The following is a 23,654-nucleotide window of genomic DNA, read 5'->3' as shown; positions in this document are numbered from 1 at the left end:
AGATGTTAAGTTTGATATAATCTGGTAATTCAGACTAGCTGCTAGGTCACCAAAAATGGAAGGTTGTGTCTCACACCTCATCCACATCGTATACTTGCATTGAAGTGAGGCAGCCCTCATCATTAAAACTTTTCCCTTCTTACTGAGTGTTATGTGACCAGTTATACACAGTAGGGAATGAGGGAAACTGAGGCATATTTCTAAGTAAAGAATAAAACCGGACGCATGAGTAGGTAAGGAAATATGAAGTGAAGTGAAGTCACTCAGTCGTGTCCGACTCTTTGCGACCCCATGGACTGTAGCCCACCAGGTATGATTATCCTCAAATACTCTCTGCTCCAAAGTGGCATTTGTTGTTTTGGAAATTGCATTTACAAATATGTTAAGAAAAACACTGTGGGCAGCTTAACTCTAACACAAATTTCCTTTTCCCCCCTCCTTTCTTGTTTTTCAGACATTTCACATTTTCAAGAACAAAATGATTTAAAAGGATTACTAGAAAATCTCCATCAAAATATCCAAGCCAAAAAGAGAAAGAATGTAGAAATCATGTGGCTGGCTGCAACGGTAGGCACTCTCCTGTCAAATATTACTCCTTGTCACCATGATGATCAATCAGCAAACATATTGGGTATCTGCTCTGTGGAGTCCAACTTCTGCACTTTGGGTTACCAGATGTCACTCTCCATCATCCAAGAGATTAGGCATCTAGCTTATCAATAGGCTAGAATACAAGATAGAAGATGTGTTCAACAAGAAAAAATTCTATTCATTGGCTTTTCTTATAAATTCAGGATGTGTTTGATACTTTGAGGTTAAAACCAAGTGTCTTTGATTTTCTTGATATTGTGTGTTACAATGTCAATTGCCCATCTCAATAAGGTCTTGAGTTGATGCCCTAGAGAAGTATGGTTTCAACAGAATGTGATTATCAGATCTCTGACTCACAGCCTTGGTAGGGCTCCTGGACATAGTGTTTTGTTAATGAGCTTGTAAATGCACTTGTTCATCTAGATATTGCCATAGAATTTATCACTGATGGATGGCTCTTGGGGTAATGAGCTATATTTTGTATGGTCTTTTCTCATTTAATGGCACCCTCAAGGTCAAAGATAGACTTGCTTTCCCACCCCACGTTTCTGCAAGATTGAGGGGGGAGAAAATTGTGCCTGTATTTTTAAGCTCTTATCTGGCAGCCATTCAGGCATAGCTCACATGAACGTATGAATTTTGTTAAACATTCAGGCTCAGAGATCCCTTCACTAGGAAAGGATCTTTTCATCAGGAAGGACACGCTTTGGAGATATTTTTGATGCATGCCATATTTGTACTTACTGCACATACAGGGCTGCTTATGTAATTTGGAGTTCAATGTAACAGATCTTCTCCTGTGTGCTATTCATTTTCTATCAATAGCATCTAAAACAAAGGCTTTCCCCTACTGCAAACAGTTCAATTATAGTCCAATATTACGTACTCTCTTCTGGGAAAAAGGAATGGATAATTTACCATGAGTATATATAAAATAATTTACCAAGAACAAGGCAGAGGGAAAGCTGCTTTGGTTTTCCTTCATGCCCTCTTGGAGCCCCAGGGAAGAACATCAAAGGTAACAGTATGAAAGATTGCTTTTGAGCAGCTCATTTACACTGGTCCCATTTAGCGTCATCCTGCATTACATGAAGGTTGTTTTTAATAGTTCTTTCTCCCATGTCTGTTCTTTACATCTTCAAAGACTACTATGGTTGCTAATTCTCAGAAAAATTTCACAAAGACAGGTCATAAGTTATTTTTGCAACATTACTAATGACATGATAGCAGAAAAGGAGTTTGATCATTTCCCAAGGCTATCTGACAACTTAGGAACATATACATATGTCGTTATATACATATTGTGCAGTCATGTAAATTGGTAAATTAAGGATGCATAGAACCACAAATGTATGTTTTTCCTAGTACATGTAGTTTTCTTATTTGAATATATAAAGAAATTTCCCATAAATCCTACATGTTTCTGAAAATGTTTTTGAAATGTATATACCAGTCAAATATGACTTACTTACAACTTCCCACTGAATGAGTGAATGTTTGCCTGCCTTGATAAATGTACACCACCCATAGTGTGCAAATTTGACATTCTGTAGGAATATTGGCTTAAGTATAAATAGCATGTCTGTAGAGTGATACATGAGTTTCAGTATCCTCTTTGTAAACCAGGGACCTTGGTATTACTCTTCAAGAAATACAGAAATTCCCTTCAACATCTTCCACAAAATTTTTATTTTTGTCTCTATTTCTTCTTTAAAGCAATGAAATACTGCTTTTTCTTTTTTACTGTTTTACATTCTAATTAAAAATGCAAAGCTATTCGATTTTATCTTAATGAATTTTTAAAGCTGAAAATGAGAACTTAAAAATACCAAACACTACATTAAGCTAATGTTAAATTAAATGTTAAATTAAGCTCATTTAGCTCTAAATACAGAAATGAAGACCCAGCCAGTCTGCTTTGAAGGAATTGCCCAAGCTTTCTCTTTGTTTTAAATTTGACACATGAAATCTCCTTAATAGGACAGCTGCATATGACTGTGGCAGTGCATTTTAAAGAATATTCACTCTTTTTAAAGATCATCTCTCGTAAGTGACCACTGAGGGCTATATACTGTTATTATAAATTTAGTAAAGCTTTTGTTATTTTATATGAAAAATTTTGAAATACTGTTTATTTAAAAGCATTAGAGTTTTCTAAATAAAAAAAGATTATATGTTGAAATCATGCTCTCACATTTCTCTAGCCACGTTAAAGATGGTGAGAAAGTATTTACTTAAGGTCTATTAAGGAGTTGTAAATCCTAAAGGTAAGTATTAGTCATATTTGAATCATGGTAAAAACCCTTGATGAACTGTATTATTATACCCTCTCTTCAAAGCAGGCAACTGTTAGGGCTTCCTTGATGGCAGATAATAAAGCAGACCTGTATTTCATCACATTAAATGTATCTTAAGTGCATGTTGATTAACATTGTTGACGCTATGTTGATGATTGGTATCTCATATCAGAGCATTACCAGGGCTAGGGAAGAAAAAAGAATGGAGTGATTTGTCTGTTACCTAGAAGGCAATGAGCCCATAAATTATTGCTACTCAGAGATTCTTCTTCTGGCTTACATCAGAATAACAAGAAAAAAAGAGTTACAGAGAGAAGCAGAATGGGACAGAAGTTAAAAACTTGGTCCTTGTTAGATAGAGTGATGTTAGCACCCTGGCTCTGCTCTGTTTGCATAAGCCTTCTTACCTATCTAAAGTTCAGTTTTCTCATCTGTAAAATAAGATGAATATGCTTTCCTCCAGGGTTCATGTGCAGTTAAATTAGAAGAGCAGATCTATGTGAAATTTATTAGCATTGTACCAGTGCACAGTGGATATGCAATTAACAGTGGCCATTGTTGGTGTCCTAGTTCTTGTTAGTTGCATTGATGAGTGGTTTCCTTATCTGCTGCACTTGGCACCATGTGGATGTTTAAAGTCTCATAATATCCCACAGAGATTAGCAAAGGTTATTTCAAACATATGTGAGACGATATTAGCTCTTTAAGATTCAAATCAAGTGGCTTATCCAGGAAATACAGGTTTTTTTCCCCCTTCACTAGTAAGATGTTACTTCTGAGCTGTGATTATTATCATTAGCCCCTGCAGCTTAGATACCCTCTCAGAGCATCGCTGCCTCTGAGGAATATTTACTATCTTACATGCCTTCAACAGCCCCACACCTCATGTACAAAGAGATAAATAACTTAAATCTATTCCATCAACTTTTGAAATGAAAAGGTATTATTTTTCCATTACACAGGGCATATTGAAACAGCTGACTCTCATAAATTAGCATAAATTTGGTAAGTTTAGACTATGAGTATTTAGAGGACTCTGACGCTCGAAGAGTAATCTACAAATAAACAAGACACCATGTCTATGTCTGTTACAGATTTGCCGCAAACTAAATGGCATTCGTTTCACCTGTTGTAAAAGTGCCAAAGACAGGACGTCGATGTCTGTGACGCTTGAACAGTGCTCAATCCTGAGAGATGAGCATCAGTTACACAAGGACTTCTTTATCCGAGCACTGGATTGTATGAGAAGGTAGCCCACATGTTTTCAACTTCTTTCTTTTTTAAAAATTTTTATTGAAGTGTAGTTCATTTACAATATTGTGTTAATTTCTGTTATACAGCAAAATTATTTAGTTATATATATATATATATATTCATTTCATATTCTTTTCCATTATGGTTTATCACAGGATATTGAATATAGTTCCCAGTGCTGTACAGTAAGACCTTATTTTTTCTTTTATGGTTATTTTAAGTTTTTTTTTTCCTAATACATATTTTACTGGAGGAGCAAGCATTTAGTAACTTCACTGCATTTCCTTGACTTTGAGCTCATGACATGAAAGAGAAAATAATTTTAAGTATTTCCTCTATTCATTTTAGGCAATAAAAAAATGTGGCCAGATTTTGATCATGTGAATGGAGGATATATTTCATTAACAGATTTAAACCTAAGTTGAAGGGCTCAGGTTCTTTCATATATAACATTTGAAGAGTACAGCTCCTTTATGTATAAGTCCTTATATGTACACATAAAATAAAACTAAGTCTTTATCCAAACAAATCAACTATCCAAAAAATGGCAACAAACGGGTCATCCTACCATGGCTTGTAGGGTCTCCCCATCTTTAACCTCTTTCCTAAAAATTATTTTCACATCACTCATCATAAAGATGGGATAATGGATCCTTTAAAATGGAGAATTAATATGATCACTCTGCCGACATTTAAAATGCTCTGCCTGAAGTCATGTTTCCTGATTCATTTCTACAGTAATTAAATCTAAAATATAAGCCATAATGGGAAGGAAGAAGTGCCTCTTTCCCAGGGTCTATCAGCAAGGACATACGTTAATTAGAAACTTTAGTGAACTTACCTCTTTCCTACAAAGACTGACTCAAAAGCACAACAGGAAACATGGGACAGGCTCCCAGATTGCAAAAAGGAATGTCATATGATGCACTGAAAAGGCTGCTTCTTATCTGGCATGTCATTAGCTTCACTTTTCTTTTAACGGCTGTGGTCTTTCCGTGGTGAGGTGACGCTTGCCTGTGATCTTTCTGTATTGTATGTTTTCTGAGAGGTTTCTGAAGCCCTCTCTTTTACCCCATTTCATGTCTCTTGGCATTTTCTTTGTTCAGTGGAGTTCTACCATAATTTTTGGATAAATGTATGAGGATGTCTTTGAGGCCTGACATGAGCATCTCAGCCATACACACACGTTTGGTTGTTAGAAAAGACTCTTTTCAAAAATTATCTCTCAGCACTCATAGGGAAGATTCAGGATCTGGGCATGAAACGTTCTGTTGTGCATTTGAGAAGTACAAATATCACTATGGATGGAACAAAGATGCCAGTGTGGAGGGCAGGGCATGTGCTATTCCAGGTCAGAGACCTCAGAGGACTAGAATGAGTCAGCCAACATAAAATAATTTGGAAGTTGAATTTGTTACTTGTTTATTTAAGGTAGAGGTAAGAGAGGACCCTTAAATTAGAAAGGTATTTTTTCCAACTGGTAAATAAAGGATGTATCTGTCATATACATGTTGAAATATAAAACTAAATATTTTGGTAAAGCATAAAGGCTGGAGGAACTAACATTATACTTCAGTATGTTTGCTAATGACATTTATGGGGGTTCAGTTTTGGATTGTGACCTAAAGTAAGGCGCTAGAAATTTAATCCCAAAATACTGAAGACCGTGACTTCCATATCCCCACTACTTTGGTGATTTTATACATATATATATATATGTAAATTTCCAATCTGACACATTTATCCTTTGGTTTTTTGTACATGTGAGTACTGTGTGAGAGTGTGAGGACTTGTCTGTGTGTGTGTGTTTAAGGGAAATAAGATATATTATTGTCTTAAATAACTTCCATACTTTCCCTCTTTGGGTACCATCTTACAAGCCCATAGCTTTATAAGCTCTGGCCACAGGGCAGAGTAGATGGGAGGAAGGGACTTGGAAGCCAGCTGTCCTGAGTTTGAACCGAGGTCATGTGCCACTTACCAGGCAAGAGGAAGTTAATCTCATCCTGCCTTATTACCTGAGGCAAGTTGGTACCTCAGTCTTCTCCTTATGTAAAACAAATATGCTAATAATAATAGCCCTTCTTAGGAAGGTATCAAGGATTAAATGAACTGATATGTGTTACATGATTAGAACAATGTTTGTGAACAATCACTGTATGGTATTTGTTAGAAAAATAAATATCAAGGGTCTTGATCTTCCTGAGACAATCAAGTCTAGGCAGTTATGACCCTTGTATATTTTTGTGAATATATTATGACATATGGTTTGACTCCAATATCATATATTAATATAAAACCTTATAAATAAGCTTTCTCATGCAATGTTTTATCTATTTAAGAAAATAAGCTATTTCAATACCACCTTGAAAATGTACATGTGCTTACAAATGCTAAGCTAATTATGAGTGGATTGCATTCATTAAAGTTAGTCTAGATAGGTTTCTTATAAATATTTTATGTTAATGTATATTATTGTATGCCCTTACTAATAGTCATAGAATTTGAGATTAAGGCATCACCTTAGAAATTTAGTCAAATCTGCTTCACCGTAAGAGCAAAGAAATGGAATTCGGTAGAGTGTTTTGGCAGAGACTACTCAGAAAGTACTAGAGCTGCCACTAAAACACAGATGCCTTAGTTATATTTTTTTCCTGTGCTGTAGAGTAAGACCTTGTTTGCCTTAGTTATATTTAATGTTATTTTCTTTATACCAAGTAAAACAAAATGCTGTCACTTAAAATTATTTGGTTATGTATTTGACTACTTCACTTCTGTTATTCAAAATATTATTTAAGTCATATGTCATAAAAACTACATACTTTTAGAAATTTGAGACTGTGTACCAGACCAGAGTCGTCTGACCAAAATCTGAGATTTGAAGAGAAAACTCTAGTTCTGGAATACAAACTTTTTGCTTTCAACCTTATCATGTTCACGGTTGTATTAATACCTTGGTGTTGAGCACAGTGTCTGGTTCTGTGTGTGTGTGTGTGTGTGTGTGTGTGTGTGCTCAGTTACGTCTGACAGTTTGCAACCCGTGGATTGTAGTCTGCCAGACTCCACTGTCCATGGAATTCTTCAGGCAGGAATACTGGAGTGAGTTGCTATTTCCTTCTCCAGGGGATCATCCCAACCCAGGAATTTAATTGGCATCTCTTGAGTCTCCTGTATTGGCAGGTGGATTCTTTACCACTGGTGCCACCTGAGAAGTCTGGTCCAGATTTAAATAAATATAAACAGTGGCTGAATAAATGAAGAATAATATAAATATTAATGTGAATGCATTCTGTTGCCTAATGTTTTTCAGAACTGTGTAGCAACTTTTCCATCTCTTTTTAAAATTATGTTTTCAATAACATTTTGAAACTGTAGTTCAGGTTTTTTTAATGTCTCAGCCTTATTTCCTGGGGTTGCATTTGGCTCTCTGTAATTTAGTGTCAGTCACTGATTAGATAGAAGTTGCAAGTTCAAACAGTTCTATCCAGTTAGAGGCTTTGTTGATGTATCTTGTGTGTTAATTTGGAAACATATTCCAGTTCAAGAACTGTTGTATCCATCCTACCTTTTCTTCCCACCAGGCCTTTTTAGGTCCTACTAGTCAACCCAAGATGTGTGGAAATTGATCATAGGCCTCCATGGCTCTCTTGATGTCCAGGATTTCCTTTCCTATTGCATTCATAACTAGTCCACTTGCTCTGGGGAGTAGCCCAAATGGAAATGCAGCCTCAGTCCCGCTGTGAGGATGGCTGGAAGCATTTGTTTGCACGGCAACCTGCTCCAGTATTCTTGCCTGGAGAATCCCACGGACAGAGGAGCCTGGCGGGCTACATAGGGTCACAAAGAGTCGGACGTGACTAAAGTGACCTTAGCACAAGCGCAAGGTTACTAAGGCTTCTGACAGTGCTGGGGTGTGTGATTTCCCACTCCTCTTCAAATGCATTCAGAGCCTGGGGCAGCAAAGTTGTTGGTTTCCATGGTGGCTGCACTCTGGTGGAGGGACATGAGTGGGAGCAGCCCCAGATAGGAAGACCGTAGCCTGGCTCTCTTCTTCCCTCCCAGTCAGCAATTTTCCAGGTAGAAACTCTTTTCCACTCATTGCTTGACTTCGGCTGATTATTAGGGTCCTTAAATGATTGGTTTGGACAATATTTTTCAGCATCATGGTTTTGGGAGGAGGACGAAGATTTGCAGAGCTCTTCGCTCTGCCACCTGATCAGAAGTCCTACCCTTCAGATGGTGACTTTTAGATGCACATTGGAACTGCTTCAGAGGCATTTAAAAACTACTTATATTTGGACTGTGCACAGTTCATCATTGAGACAGAGACAGAATTTTTAAGAACTTTATAAATATTCTAGGACACAATCCTGGATTAAAAAAAACTAGCATTTTAATGGAGTTTGATTATATTTTAAAGATATTAAATTATTTTATTTAATATCAGTTGTGGTTTATTTTATGTTTGAATTATTCTAACCACCTTTCAGGCTATTTACTCTGGATATTTTTAAAAGTTTACCAGGGTTATAATACTATTGCTGTTTTGCTAGTTTTATTTTTTTCCCCTATCTATATTAAATTTTACTTTTTTATACTGATTATTGCTGTAAGTTTCAAATTACTTATGGATGAGAGAAGTGTTATCGATAAATAAAGCTTCATCTCCCTGCTTGTTCAGAAGCCCTTTCACCAGAATAAACTCTATGAGAGTATGGATTTTTTTTCTTATTCACCTATATATCTCCAGTACTAGAATAAAGTCTAGTTACGGTAGGTGCTCAATAAATATTCAATGAATGAGTGAATGAATAGCATAGGTTTCTAAAATGTTCAGGTCCTATCTGTTAGGAAGTTTTCCACATACATAGACAGTTGGAAATAAGCAAGGGAAATTATCACTCAGTTGTGACATATTTTATAAGCAGAAGTTCCACAAGATGAAAGAGAAAGTTTTAAGAGGTTTGGATACAAATTCAAAAACAAACAGGCCACAAACAATCTATCATCACAGGCTGAATCTGTCAACCAAAATTTTAGAAACAGACATGATTGAAATAAAAAGGTGTTTATTTAGGACTGCAAATTCAACAAACAACTGTATTGTGTTTTATTGTTGTGTTTATTCACTGAGTTGTGTCTGACTCTTTTGTAAACCCATGGACGCCAGGCTCCTCTCTCCATGGGATTTCCCAGGCAAGAATACTGGAGTGGGTTGCTGTTTGCTTCTCCATGAGAACTTCCCAACCGAGGAATCGAACCTGCATCTCCTGCTTGGCAGGCTGATTCTTTACCTCTGAGCCACATGGGAAGCCCTGAATTGTGTCCTACCAGACTACAAAATAGGGGAGGCTTTTAAAGGCAAAAACCCACAAGGTTACAGTTAGCCCCATGATTTGCTTATCAAGAATTATAATTGGAACTGGCAAGACAAAAGAGACTGAGGTTTGTGTCAGGAAGATCCCCTGGAGAAGGAAATGGCAACCCACTTCAGTCTTGTTATCTGAAAATTCCCATGGACAGAGGCGCCTGACAGGCTACAGTCCATGGGGTTGCAGAGTCAGACATGACTGAACACTACTGTGTGTGGCAAGAGTAAGTGTGCTTGTTAAGCGAGGACTGGTTGGCGTCCCAAATGGTTGCACAGTTACAAGGAGAGACCCTGAGGCCATAAGTTTGCAGCTGACAGGCATTGTTCTGAGTACGACTGGTGGTGGTCTTGGGTCTAGTATACCTCAGAGAAAGTTCAAGTTCCCAGTGGTGCAGAGACTTGTCTGACACTAGATGCTCAATGGTCACATGACTCAGTTTTTGTTTGCCTGTGAGGGCTTCCCTGGTGGTTCAGACGGTAAAGCGTCTGCCTATACTGCGGGAGACCCGGGTTCAATCCCTGGGTCGGGAAGGTCTCCTGGAGAAGGAAATGGCAACCCACTGCAGTATTCTTGTCTAGAAAATCCCATGGACGGAGGAACCTGGTAGGCTGCAGTCTATGGAGTCGCAAAGAGTCAGACACGACTGAGCGACTTCACCATGATTACTCCATGATAATTTCAACTTGTCATTGTAGCCTTTGTCCTGTTTTCAAAAAGTTCAGACTCTCTCTTTTCCTACATATCCATTATTACTTAACAGCTTCATGCTTCCAACATGTGCCACTGTTTACAGTCTGTTTGACTGAAGTGGCACAAAATCCTCTTCCTCTTAGGAAGCTGATGAGGAGTTGGGGTAGATATGACTCTGTAAGGAACTCTCAGCAGTTGCCGATATTATAAAACCAAAGCAGAGATTCTCACAGAGTCCCACCACAGACTAAGATCTGGGATAGAGCTGGGGTTGAAAGCCACTTGACTCAAGTCTGCCTCAGGTAAACCAACTACCCTTCAGTAACCGACTTTATTGACTTTGTGAAACGACTATAAACCTGGTGTATCTATCCTTTCTTTGAAGTGTATGTGTAGTGCCAAATTCTTCCTTGATATCTATAGCAGAAATTTATAAAATGATGGCTGAATAATCAGCAGCATTTTTATTTTTAAATAGAAAGGAAGAATGAATGCAGTATCAGCGCTCAGTTGTTTCATACTGAAGTCACCGTTGAGTGCTAAAAGCTTTCTTGTCCCAATGCTTTTGCAAAAAGCATATTTAGTAGGAACTTTCAAACTTATATTTGATTAAAAGACGGTTAAGACTGCATTTAAAAATACAAAATTTGACTAGAAATGTCACATTTTATCCAAAAATAGTGTTGGAAAATTTAATTGTCACTTAAAAGTAAATTAAAATGATAACACCTGTTCTCTGTTATTTTCCTTTAAGAGGAACTCTAGGATTATGTGTGTATGCAGTGTAATAGTGTGACACAATATTGTTTAGTTGTCAGTCTGTAACTTTTATTTTCCTTATGCTATATTACTCTGCAATCTGTCATTCTATAATGACTCTAAAGATAGTTGAGATGCCTTTAGTAAGATTAATCAGGGTATGTTTCAGCATCCAACCTATTTATCCCTCTTAAGATACAGGGCTTTAATCATTCTATTTTAGTAAATATTTAATTCACAAGAGAGAGATTAAAAGGCCCATCAGCCTTATTGAGTTTTATCATCCTGTTGAATGTCATATTCTCAACACGAAATTTATGTGTCAGGGAGCATAACTTATGAAATGTTCTGCTTTATAAATAAATGACCTCAATCTACTGATGTCAGTACAGGTTTTATTTCTCATGACTTACTCTCTTGTGGGGTTCACTTTCAAGTCATGGAGATCACTTGTGTTTAGATAGAAACACATCTTCCTTCCTTAGTCTTCTTTCCACTTTGGCTTTTTTTTTTTTTTTTAGCTTTTGTTTGATTGTACTAGTTGGAGAAGAGCTTCCATTATTTCATATTATCCCCTAATTCAAATATTGAAGTGAATAAGAAGCATCACAGACATGGGTAATTGAAGCTTTCAGTTATCTCTTGACTATTGGAAAGGGACATATTTGTGTAGAACAGCACAAGTGAGAACAGTTTCTTCATTATCACTTAGAGTTATCTCTTCCCTTGAGAGTTTCAGCGGTGTGTCTGCTGCATTATTTCAGCCTGTATCTGTGACAAATAACAGTAATAAGCCCAGATGAAGTCACCATCTTCTTAGGCTTGCTAATAATAATGTGAAAACTTACACCACTTAGGATGTTGTTGCTTCAGCCTCTAGTAAGGTAAAAGATGCTGCAGAGAGTACACTTCTATAAAAATCATGTTGGAGCAAATATCTCTTAATAAGATGTCCACAGATGACCCACAATAAAGAACTGCTCTTACTGGAGAAATCAAAGAATGAGCTACCTAAAAACTTTCAATTTCCTAAACAAAATGTATGTGCTGATTTTAGGCTATCTTCTTCGTATATTTATATGTGTCAGGTTGTTTTGCTGCTAGAAGTAGTCATTTTCAGATATCTTTCTTTTCCCTAATGTGTTTTGTATTGATATTTAATTTTGTTTTCAAGTACTAGTAACTTGAGACCCTGTGAGTATGGAGTTTAACATTCAGAGCCATGTTACCAGTTTTAGACACACCTTTCCAAATAAGTCATTTCTCTCAGTTCCTCAAATTATTAACTAAGGACCTAGATAAATAAGTGTTTGGAATGTGTTTTTTATTTAATTTAATGAAATGAAATATAAATGAATCTAACTTAAATAAGTTTAACTTCTGCCACAAACATAGATTTTTAAAATCAAGAAGGCCTGTGATTAAATCCTAATTCTGGAAATCATTTTCTATGCAGCTTTTAAGTTAATTAATCTCCAGGCCTCAGTTTCCTTATCTGTAAACGAGGGATAACTTACCTCTCTCTCTCCTGGAGGCATCGTGTTAAATGAGATCAAATATGTGAATTCTCTATGCCTGACGGGTATTAGGTGCTCCGCTTAGTAAGTGTTCATGATTTCCGCATTTTTTTAAGCTACCCTGTGTAACCTTTCTTGTCCCATGTTTCTCTAAAAGTGCCTCCTCTGAAGTTCCTGAAATTGAGGAATTTCCCCAGGTGTTCTAGATCTTAGAAGAAAACTCTCAGGATTAATAGTTGTTCTGAAACGCTTAAACTCCCTCAGTGACTCTGACTGACAGAGTTCAGCTAATAACATCAGGACAGTCTAGGAGCACCTGAGTGCAAAATAGGAGTTTAGTGATCCTCGGTGATCCCCACAGAGCAGTGCCTCAACATCGGCCAGTGAAACTTGGGAACGTCCAACTCCCAAATGCCCACGGACTTGACTGAGTATCCAGTGACTCCTGAGCCAGGGCCCTACCTCAGGAGATGACCTGGGCAAATATTATCACTAGTGGAAATATGTCTCCATCATAGTCACAGTCAAATGTAAACATTTCTTGAGTACTATGGCAGAGTGCCGGGCTAAACAAAGGGAGACAGAAACTTATAATACCAACAACTAAGAGTCAGTGAGTTCTTGCTGCGCACGAAGAATTACATGAAACATTCTCTATGAGGAATGTTTATTAGTCACCACAATGAGAAAATGAGATAGATGAGGTCACATACTTAAGGCTATTATTATTAGAGTGGATCAAAGGGGAAAAGGAATCATTGTGGGTTGGAGTGGTCCAGAGGAAAGTAGAATTTGTATTGTGTCTTGAGGATTAGTACAATTTAGATAAGTAGCAAAGAAAAGTTAAGAGTTCTTGACTAGGAATATCTAAGTGGTCCAGGCTAAGAGTATTATTTATTAATTCCTCACATTTATTAGAGATTTTGTTTACAAAACTGTTCTCATGGTGTGTCTCACATTCAGCACTCATTTTCCTCAGCTGATATCATGTTTTTTGAGATCTGTGTCCACATATAAGTTCTGCTCTTTCCTTTTCATAGTTGTATAGTATTCCTTTGTGTGCATAGACCACAATTCATCTATTCCTCTATTGAATTTTAGGTTGTTTCTGATATTTTGGTACTATAAGCAATAGTGTAAGAGACATATTCACATGTATAATTATGAATATGAGCATAAGGGTATGTAAACCTGTAAGTAAAATGGGTGGTATTCATATGTTCAATATTACTAGATGCTATCCTATTGCCCTACACTAATTTATATTCCATTAGGCATACACATGCTTCCATTTTTCTACATGACCCCATATTTGTACTATGAGTTTTGTTTTTGACTTTTTTTATTTACCAACCCAATGGGTAAAAAAATGATATCCTGGCTTATTTAGTATTTTCTTAATAACATGCTATATTGAACATCTTTATAAATATTTCCTGGCCATCCTGGTTTTCACTCTTGACAGCTGATCCTTATTGTTTCATATAGTGGGAGTTTGCATATAACTGGGACTTTCCAAAAAGGTCCCAGCATTTATAAAGCACCGGTTTATTGCATTTAAATCAAGTTCTAGAAAAGAGGGTTTCATAAGTGGTAGTTTTTTTTAAAGAACATTTTTATTTGTTTTGTTTATTTTCTTTAAAAATGAAAGCACAGTGAAATAGGACAGAAAAATCTCTTGGGTTTGGAAAGTGAAATGCACAGTGTTTTGACAGGAGCCTGTGAGGTGATCTGAGACTTTTCAGAGCTCCCTTTTAGACAAGAGAAGGAAACTTCCAGCTGAGACACAACAAAAACCTATTGGCGATTAGGGAGATGATTGATGTTTTTGCTCTCGGAAAATGAGGTGTAGCAGAAACTAGTCCTAGAAATGGCTTGTTCTCATTAGAGAAGCTAGAGATACAGTCAGCCCAGGCCTGAATGAGGTGTGGACCATGGCTATGCTGAAATCCAGTAAGTTCATATATGCTCCCAGGAAGTTGAAACACAAGACTCAAGGAAGCTAGTGCTATAGCCTCATATTGTTGAACTTGAATGCTGTGTTCAGAGAGGAAATAAAAAATATGTATGCACATGGAACAGATATCGTAGTTCTATTTCAAATCCTATTTGCTTTGAAGTTTACAAGTTTATTGCTGCAGTTGTTCAGTCACTAAGCCGTGTCCCACTCTGTGACCCCATGAACTGCAGCCCTCCAGGCTTCCCTGTCCACTATCTCCCGGAGTTTGCTCAAAGTCATGTCCGTCGAGTCGGTGATGCCATCCAACCATCTCATCCTCTGTCATCTCTTTCTCCTCCTGCCCTCAGTCTCGTCCCTCAAGCATCAGGGTCTTCTAATGAGTCTTTTCCAAGTTTGTTATGGCATTCCATTCCCATACAATAATGCTACCCAAATCTCAGTTATTCATTTAACTACCTAATGATTTTTCTACAGCTGTCACCTGAATAGACATTTACTTTAGTCTTGACCAGGGCAAGGATGTCCATGAATTTATGCACTTGTTATGTTTCTTATGTTTTCCCTAAAGCACATGAGAGTAAATTTGAAACTATTAAAATCAATGTATTGTCACTGTACTGCATAAAAACTCCTGACTTTGTTGAAGTGCTTACTATACTCAGGAAAACACTTTCATTAAAAGAGTTTCAACTCTCCTTCTAACCTGAATTTTGATTGTAGAGCGCCACTCACTAGCCCAGGGTAACAAACTGAATGTCTTCACAGGCTGTCTAATGAAAACTGGACCGGGAGGCAATAGACTTTATGAAAAAAGAAGTCAAAATATTGCAAACTTTTCTCCTGATCAGAAGATCACAGATGACCGAGTTCAAATGCCCTGTGTAATACATTTGTATCTGAGGATAATGATCTCAAGTCCTGTGGGCAAAAATATAATATGCACAATTACACTACATTCTCTTCCATTCATTGAGCCCATCAGAATTTATGGGATTGTGAATGACATCTTTATAGGGATCAAGGGTATAATTTATAAAATATATCGTTTACAAAATTGGTCGCTGATTAGTAGTAACAAATCACATGTGATACTTTTCAAGTATCACAGAATTGTTTTTGGAATTTCACTGCCCTGAATCATCTAAAAATCTAACCATCAAGCCAGCATAGTAGAGAGCAGGATGTCACATTAAGTAAAACCATTCTGTGTTTCACTTTTAGTACAATATTTAATAACTTACATGAGATATTCAAGACTATATCATAAAATAAGCTTTGTGTTAGACGATTTTTATGCCACTGTAGGTTAATATAGGTGATCTGAGTATGCTGAAGGTAATCTAGGCTAAGCTATAACGATCTGTAGGTTAGATGCATTAAATGCAGTTTTGACATATGATATTTTCAACTTAAAATGAGTAATGTAAGTGTTCTGGGCACTTCAAGTGTATAGCATTCTTTTATATGCTTTCTATTTTTAATATAGTGGCTTCATTTCTGGTTCAGTTTTATGACACAACCATTGCCCTCTATAGCTCTTTCTCACAACCCATTCTTGATAACTTACTACATTTTATATATCCATTTAGATTGCCTTAAATTCTTCTTAAAGCAAGATGGGATGTAAATACTTAAGAATAAAATCACATAAAGCATTCCTTATCTACTAGGCACAAGACTTTCCCTAGATCTGCTCTTAGCACTCATCAAATCAAGTTGAATAATATCAATCTAGAGGATTTTTTAAACTGCAAAAAAAAAAAATGGAAAGAAACTAGTCTCTAACACAGAAGTATCTGAATTTATGTCTTTTCAAAGTGATGTCTCTCCTCTCAACTATTTGAGAAAATAATATTTGTATATGCCTCAGTTTGCAAATCACCTTGACTGCTTTGTTGCTTTAGGAAATAGAAATACAATAGATTCATCGGTTGTTCAGTTTCTGTTCCCCTGTTTAATTTTATAACAAACTCAGAGGTGGAATTTTTATAACAGTTTTATTTGGTTTTGTGATAAATATTTTTTTCTCTTGGAAAGACTAGAACAAAAGTGAGAAAAAGACATCTTAGAGCTGTTAAGAGATATTATTTTTGCTAGAAAAAGATGGGGGAAATGCCTTCCCTTTACAAGAATGAATTGATTTTGTAGCAGCTGGTCTTGAAATAGATACATTTATTGAAAATTCCTTCCTAGTGCTTTCCAGTCCCTATTTTAAAAAAAAAAAAGGAAAACCACTTTTCCTATTAAAAAGAAAAACTCCCATGAATATATGGAGGGAGTGTGTGTGTGTGTGTGTGTGTGTGTGTGTTAATCACTCAGTCGTGTCCGACTCTACAATCCCATGAACTGTAGCCTGCCAGGCTTCTCTGTCCATGAAATCCAGGCAAGAATACTGGAGTAGGTTGCTAGTTCTTTCTCCAGGGGATTTTCCTGACCCAGAGATTGAACCCAGGTTCGATCTTTGCAGGCAGATTCTTTACCATCTGAGCCACCAGGGAAGCATATATACAGGGTCCATGTGATCAAATATTACATGGTCATAAAGTAAAAGGGCAACATAGGCAGCTATATTATAGACTTGCCATGGGTTCAGCCTGAACACATGAGAAATGTGTGGAAAGTCCAGACTACAACGAGCATTTGCTGAGTTTAATCTTTTTCCTCTGTGGTTGGATTACATAAATATGATTGATTTTACTGTTTATGTTAATAACTTTAAAGTTGCTAATAGATTGTGTGGTTCCTGAGCAGATAATAGATATCCTAGATAATGGGAAATTAATTCTAAATCATGAAACTTTATTTGGAGGTTAAATAAATCTACTTTTAGAAAGTAATCCTGTTTGATATTCATGTAGTCAGTTATAAATTCAAAATACAGTCTTTGAAGTTCTTTTATAAATTACAATCTTATGTTCCTAAGGTTATAGTTTCAGATCATAATGGAAGATGGAAACTATTATGTTTCTATTTATGGCAAGATAAAAGAAAGCCATTTTTTTTTGCAATCTGCTTTACATAGTTTTATGATAAATATGTGTATTTTTATTTTGCTACCTTTGCTCACATTGCTTGAATAAGAAAAGAAGGAAATACTAACAATCTTAGTACAGAAATTGGAGTGAAAGAAAAATGAGAAATATACCATGCTTTAAAAAGGGGTGAGGATCTGGGGATGTTGATTTAGTAGTGCTAATGAAAAATAGTTTATGTGTTTATTTTTTTAATTTTAAGTTAAATTCCAAAGTAATACTCTTTGAATATCCGTCTCTCCACCTAAATGTTAAAATAGTATTAGCACATTTTGCCAATATGTTGCTGAACTCTGCCAATTTCTTCCTAAAGTTTGATTAGTAAAGAAACAAAACTTTGATTGAATTCATTTTATCACAATCAAGAAAAAATGAAACAAAAATATCTTGAACAAATCTGGACCTATGTGTGTGCAAGATGCAGGGGAAAAATAAGTTTTCTGATTTCTGTAGATAAGAAAGAAAGAAAGATACCAGCTCACTTATATCCTAATCTTTGTGACCCTATGGACTGTAGCCCATCAGGCTCCTCCATCCATGGAATTCTCCAGGCAAAAACACTGAAGTGGGTAGCCATTCCCTTCTCCAGGAGATCTTCCCAACTCAGAGGTTGAACCCAGGTTTCCTGCATTGCAGGTAGATTCTTCACCATCAGAGCCACTAGGAAAGGTTCTGTACTTGTATCTAATGTGATGGTGGGTGAGAACAGACATGCTGCAGTAAAATAGGACATTCCTTCTTCATTCTGAACTGATTCGACTGTGAGAAGATATACTTCTCTGAGCAACAGTGAGAATATATACTGGAGCAAGCTTAAATCTCTGTGTTTGAGGAAACAGTCTAAATCCACTTCAGAGAATAGACTAAAGTCACTAGTTTGTTTGTTTGTTTGTTTGTTTTTTTTTGGTCAAAATGAGTTTGTCATCCTTACAAAACTTATGATCCAAATAAAATAAAATAACTGAAATGAAAAAGTAAATGGCAATGAACTTTTTAAGTATTACTCTTTGACTAACTTCCAAGGCCAAAGATGTAGATATTAAGCAATATATATATGTTTATATACACATATACATATATAAATTATTTACTATTTGCTTTGCTTGGACCTAATTTGATCTTGTTTGTAAATTACATCTTGATTCAGATGACCTGGGCTTCCCTTGTGGCTCAGCTGGTAAAGTATCCACCTGCAATGTGGGAGACCTGGGTTCAATCCCTGGGTTGGGAAGATCCCCTGGAGAAGGGAAAGGCTACCCACTCCAGTATTCTGGCCTGGAGAATTCTATGGACAGTCCATGGAGATGCAGAGTCGGACACGACTGAGCGACTTTCACTTCAGGTGACCCAGTCACTATGACTTCTGAGAGATATACCCATTCTTACACTAGTGTTTCAATTGCTAAGTTTAATATTAAGTAAAAAAAAAAAAATCCATCATGTTATGTCTCAAAATGAGACAAACAGAGAAACGAAAGATAATCATTTCTTGACATATCAACTTCCCCTAAATATTTACATGGGTTGGTGAAGGACTACAAGCTTTTGGTACAGGATAAAATGTTTTTCAAACATTAATTATTATTCTCCCAAAAGTCAGTTTTCAAACCACTTCCTTTTCTGTGCACTTGTAACTTTTCATACTAATGGTATTTTAAGGCTCAGCATTTGGAAAGAACCTTAGAGATTACCTAGTGACCCTGCCAACCAAGGCAGGAATTCTTTATACAACATCCCTGACAGATTGTCAGCTAACCTTTACTTGTACATGTCCAATAGTGGGAAGGTCCTTACTTTGTGTATCAACCCATGCCATAATTGGACAGCTATACGTTTTATAACATTTGCCTTCATATTTAGCTGAAATCTGTCACCCTAGAATTCCCAGTCATCAATCCACTCATCTGCCTAGATCAACATAGAGTCAGTATTTCCTGTCTTTTGTCAGCCTGCAAGTATTTGAAGATTGTTGCTGTGTTCTGCTTAATTGTGTGAATCCACTTAAGATATAAAATTAGATGTTTCTCCTTCTGCCCTTCCTCAACTATATTGCCACTATCTCTCAATGCATTCTTTTTTTTATTGGCATGTAATTGTTTTGCCATGTTGTGTTAGTCTGTGCTATACAATTAAATGAATCAGCTACATGTATACATACATCTCTTCTTCCACCCTCACCGCCATCCCGCCCCTCTAGGTCTCTACAGCGCACTGAGCGGAACTCTCTGTGATATATAGCAGCTTGCCACTGTCTGTCCGTTTTACACACAAGCAGTGTGTATATGTCAATCCTGATGTCCCAATTCAGCCCGCCCTCCCCTTTCTCCCCCCGCCTTTCTCCCCCCGCCGTGTGCGCATGTCCATTCTCGGCCCTTCTCTATATCTGCATCTCTTGTTTGTGCCCTGCAAGTAGGTGCCTCTGTACCATTTTCCAAGATTCCACGTAATGCCCTATGTAAATGATTACAAGCAGAATCCAACCCCGTGGTCTAAATGTAATATGGAGAACACAGAATAAAATAGAACAAAGGTCTGCATTTTCTTCCCTTCATCGCTCCCTTTCTTCCTCCTTTCTTCCTTTCTTTATATATAATGCTGACAATCTACCAGGCACTTTTCTAAGCACTTCAAGAAAATGAACTTCCCAAAACTTTATTTTATTGCCTACGGATTAAGGCTTAAAATGAGAAAACCTCCCCCGAGGGGCTGAATGACTTGCTCGGTGGCTCTCAGCTAGGGAAACAGTGTGAGGCCATCTGAATCCAGGTGGATGCTTCTAAGAGCCTGGATGTCTCTCCCGACCTGTATTTACCTCTTTGTTCTTGGATCCATACATTTCATGACCTTTGTAAAAGTTTTTTCGCACTGTGTAATAAATTGAAACATGTAGTCCTTTTTCATATATATGCTCTCTAGCAAGCTTTCTCTTGAGCTCTACTGGGATAATTGATATTTTGCAGTAAATTTAAATATATATATTTTTATTCTTGTCAACCTTACCTCTGAGATAACTATAATGACCCAAAGAAGTATGGTGGCCATATTGTATATTTTCTATGCTTTAAGAAATGGGGCTGAGATTTATAATAGAATATATTTCTAAACAATGATATCTAATTAATAGGTAATTTAAGGACCTTAAAATTTTATATAAATAAATTAAAAAATGAATATTTAAAAGAGATATTCATGAAAGCAATCTTTTGGATACAGTGAAATACCTACATTGAAAAATCACCCAAGGTGTAAAACCAAAACTTACTCATGTGTAATAGCATGTAATGACTCTGAAACCAATTTGTGGTTGACTGTTGGCCTAACCAGACCACAGAGTCTTAACCAAGTTTGCAAGGTGTTAACATATGCAATTTGGATTTGGTTCAAGTTCACTTCAGTTCACCACTGAACAAGCAGAGTAATGATGTCAAAAAAAACAGGGTGTCAGTGAGGAGCTGAAGTTACATGGGGCCTGTATAGTTACTTTTTCTCATAAAAGCCCCAAAGTACCAGTCAGGTAGTGAAGTGGACACCTGAGCAAGCTCAATTTTGTACCATTGTTGGGCTGGAGCCAAGTCTCCCTCAAGGTCTACTTAATATCACAAAGGGCAAATTTCCAGCCTGGTGATGACCTACTTCTTCGTTCTGTTTCTTTCGGCAACACAGGGCCTATATAGGCTATTCATGGTTGACCAGAACCCTATTAATTCTACCTATAAAAGTATTTCATTTTATCCCGGGTTGTTATGCCACTATGGTGGAAGCCACTAACCATAAGAAATGGGTAGTTCTGAGTTCTCTCTTATAGAAGAAAGAAGTTTTTGAGTGCATATTATTTGCTGAACATCATGCTTCACATTAGATAGATAGATAGATAGATAGATAGATAGATAGATAGATAGATAGATAGATGATAGATAGATAGATATTGGATTGGCCAAAAAGTTCGTTTGTGTTTTTCCATAAGTCAGCCAAAACACCAGAATGAACATTTTTGGCCAACCCAATATCTGTAAATATGATGTGTCCTTTGTCCTCAAAAAGCTTCATAGCCTTCTGAGAGAGAAACACAAGTAAATAAATAATTGTGGATTAAGTTTTTATGATATTATGTGTAAACTGCTTTGGAAACAAAGATAAGAGAGCAGCTGATTCCCAGAGAGGTGGTGGGGGAAGCGTGGAACACTGTTGGTGCTTCAGAAAGAAGGTGACCCTGGTATTATTATGAGATGGGTAAATTAAGAATGAACATATTCTACCCACAAGAGACATTAATGTTCTGGTTTTCTTTTTAAAAGCTATTGATTATTCTCTAATCTTCAGTATGTTTTGCTAGAGGTCTAAGATTGCCACATATTGACAGTAAATATTAAAAGTAGATTACTTTATCAAGTTATGATTTCTGAAAAGGTAATGACCTTTAAAAAGGCTAGAAATATGACTTTTACAGGTATCCAGGTCCAGGAGCCCTTATCCCTCTCCAAATACATTGGTTTTCTCCAAATACATTGATTTTTAACCTGTCTACACCTTTCCCCTTTATAACTGGCATCATTAGCCTGATGAGGCAAACAAGACAGTAAGTACATCTGGGAGAGAAATCTATGATGCAAACCAAACCTAACATCTCCCATTAGTTTCAGTTTGAGTTGACCTCCTCTCAATTGTAAACATCATAACTACTTAACCCAAATTCACCTCCATCCTTTATTCCAAGAATGAAGAGAAGTTTGTTAGGGCCAGACACCTTGCAACAGATAATCATGAATGAATTTTTGTGTAAGAACCCTCTCCATTTATTGTAAAACTAAATCAAAATTTTTAATTTTTTAAAAAATATCACTGCTGCAACATAGAATTTTACTTTAATTGTCATATTCAGTTTCTTTAAATCTCAAACCCTTCTTGTTCTTGAGTATCTGATTCATAATTGTTAGGGGAGAGTAATTTATGAATTCTTCAGTGCTTTAAACATAATATTGAACTGGAGAGCTAACCTCTTATACTATCGTATGCTGTTGGAATAGAGAGCAAATTAGACCTAAAATACCTTCCTCAAAAATGCTCTAAGAAAAAAAAAAAATTTAAACCATCTGAAAAATAATAGCCTCATGATAGAATAATGTTTATTTTAAAACTATTTGTGAATGGGACACAAGTAGTTAGATTAAATGTCTCCTTTCTGCTGTTGACTTAATTTACTAGGCATTTATTTATAGGCATTTAATTTAATTTAATAGGCATTATACTATCAACCTTAAAGTATACATGAGCATCAGAGAAAAGAGAGAAAATGACTTTGCTATTTGACAAAGACCCATTTTAGTTTATGAATTTGGGATTGATGGTTTTATTTACCATGGCCTCTTCCGTATGAAAACTCCAGAGTCCATTTGTATCTCAGAGTCGTGTGTATCATTAAAAGTGGCAAAAAGGAATGCAATGTTTCAATCTTTATTTAGATGCCTCTTAGAAATCAGTGATTGTCAGTATTGATAGTGGTTTATTTAACCATCAATCCAACTTTACCGCACTGTGCTATTAAAAATAGATAGATAATAGTTAGCTCCATGGTTCCTGTGACTTTGGAATTACAGATGCCACACGAGTGAGTCCACAAGAAATATTCATTGAAAATATGAGGCTAATAAAGAATCTGAAAGGTTCAAACTAGTCAATAGGATCTTATACACACACACGTGTGTACTTGGTGGTACATACCACAAAATGCTTAATAAGCAATCTTCAGCTAATGATTATAGTTAAAATTAGATGATTGTGAAGCATCCACACAAATTCAGTAGAACAGATCATTCTGAATAAGATAGCTGATATAAAGAACTTCACCCATTTCTCTTTTATAAATAGTATGTAATAAAGATTATCACTTATGTATATTGTTATCTCCATTTCCTAAACACTTAATGCTCAACAATGTCATTATATGTCTGTGAATATATTTAAACATGATTTAGGAATCTTTTGTGACTATGCAGCCTCCTATAATCACAGCACTAGTTTTGGTAATAGATTGGAAAAATATTAAAATCAATGTTGCAAATCCTTAATCTGGGCAAGCAGACACTCACAATTAAGTTAGCTCCCAATAAAAGAAAGGAAAAAAAAGGACTCTATGGACTATTGGTGGAATGATCTGATTTTTAGATTATTGTGTGTGTGTATGT

The 23,654-nt window shown here is 36.4% G+C and overlaps 1 protein-coding gene across 3 annotated transcripts in view; it reads left to right on the top strand.

Annotated features, from left to right (window-relative positions):
- Positions 1–23,654, top strand: part of INPP4B (inositol polyphosphate-4-phosphatase type II B) — an 851,446-nt gene that overhangs the window by 787,864 nt on the left and 39,928 nt on the right. For all 3 annotated transcript variants that reach the window (XM_061142404.1, XM_061142406.1, XM_061142405.1), the window contains 2 exons: positions 455–567; positions 3,983–4,137. In XM_061142404.1, coding sequence (XP_060998387.1) covers positions 455–567; positions 3,983–4,137 — 268 coding nt within the window. The remainder of the gene's footprint in view (positions 1–454; positions 568–3,982; positions 4,138–23,654) is intronic.

This window comes from Dama dama, chromosome 5, assembly GCF_033118175.1.
Source record: "Dama dama isolate Ldn47 chromosome 5, ASM3311817v1, whole genome shotgun sequence".
NCBI lineage: Eukaryota > Metazoa > Chordata > Mammalia > Artiodactyla > Cervidae > Dama > Dama dama.
Note: the sequence above shows the minus strand (reverse complement) of the source record. Positions and strands in the feature narration are given on the sequence as shown.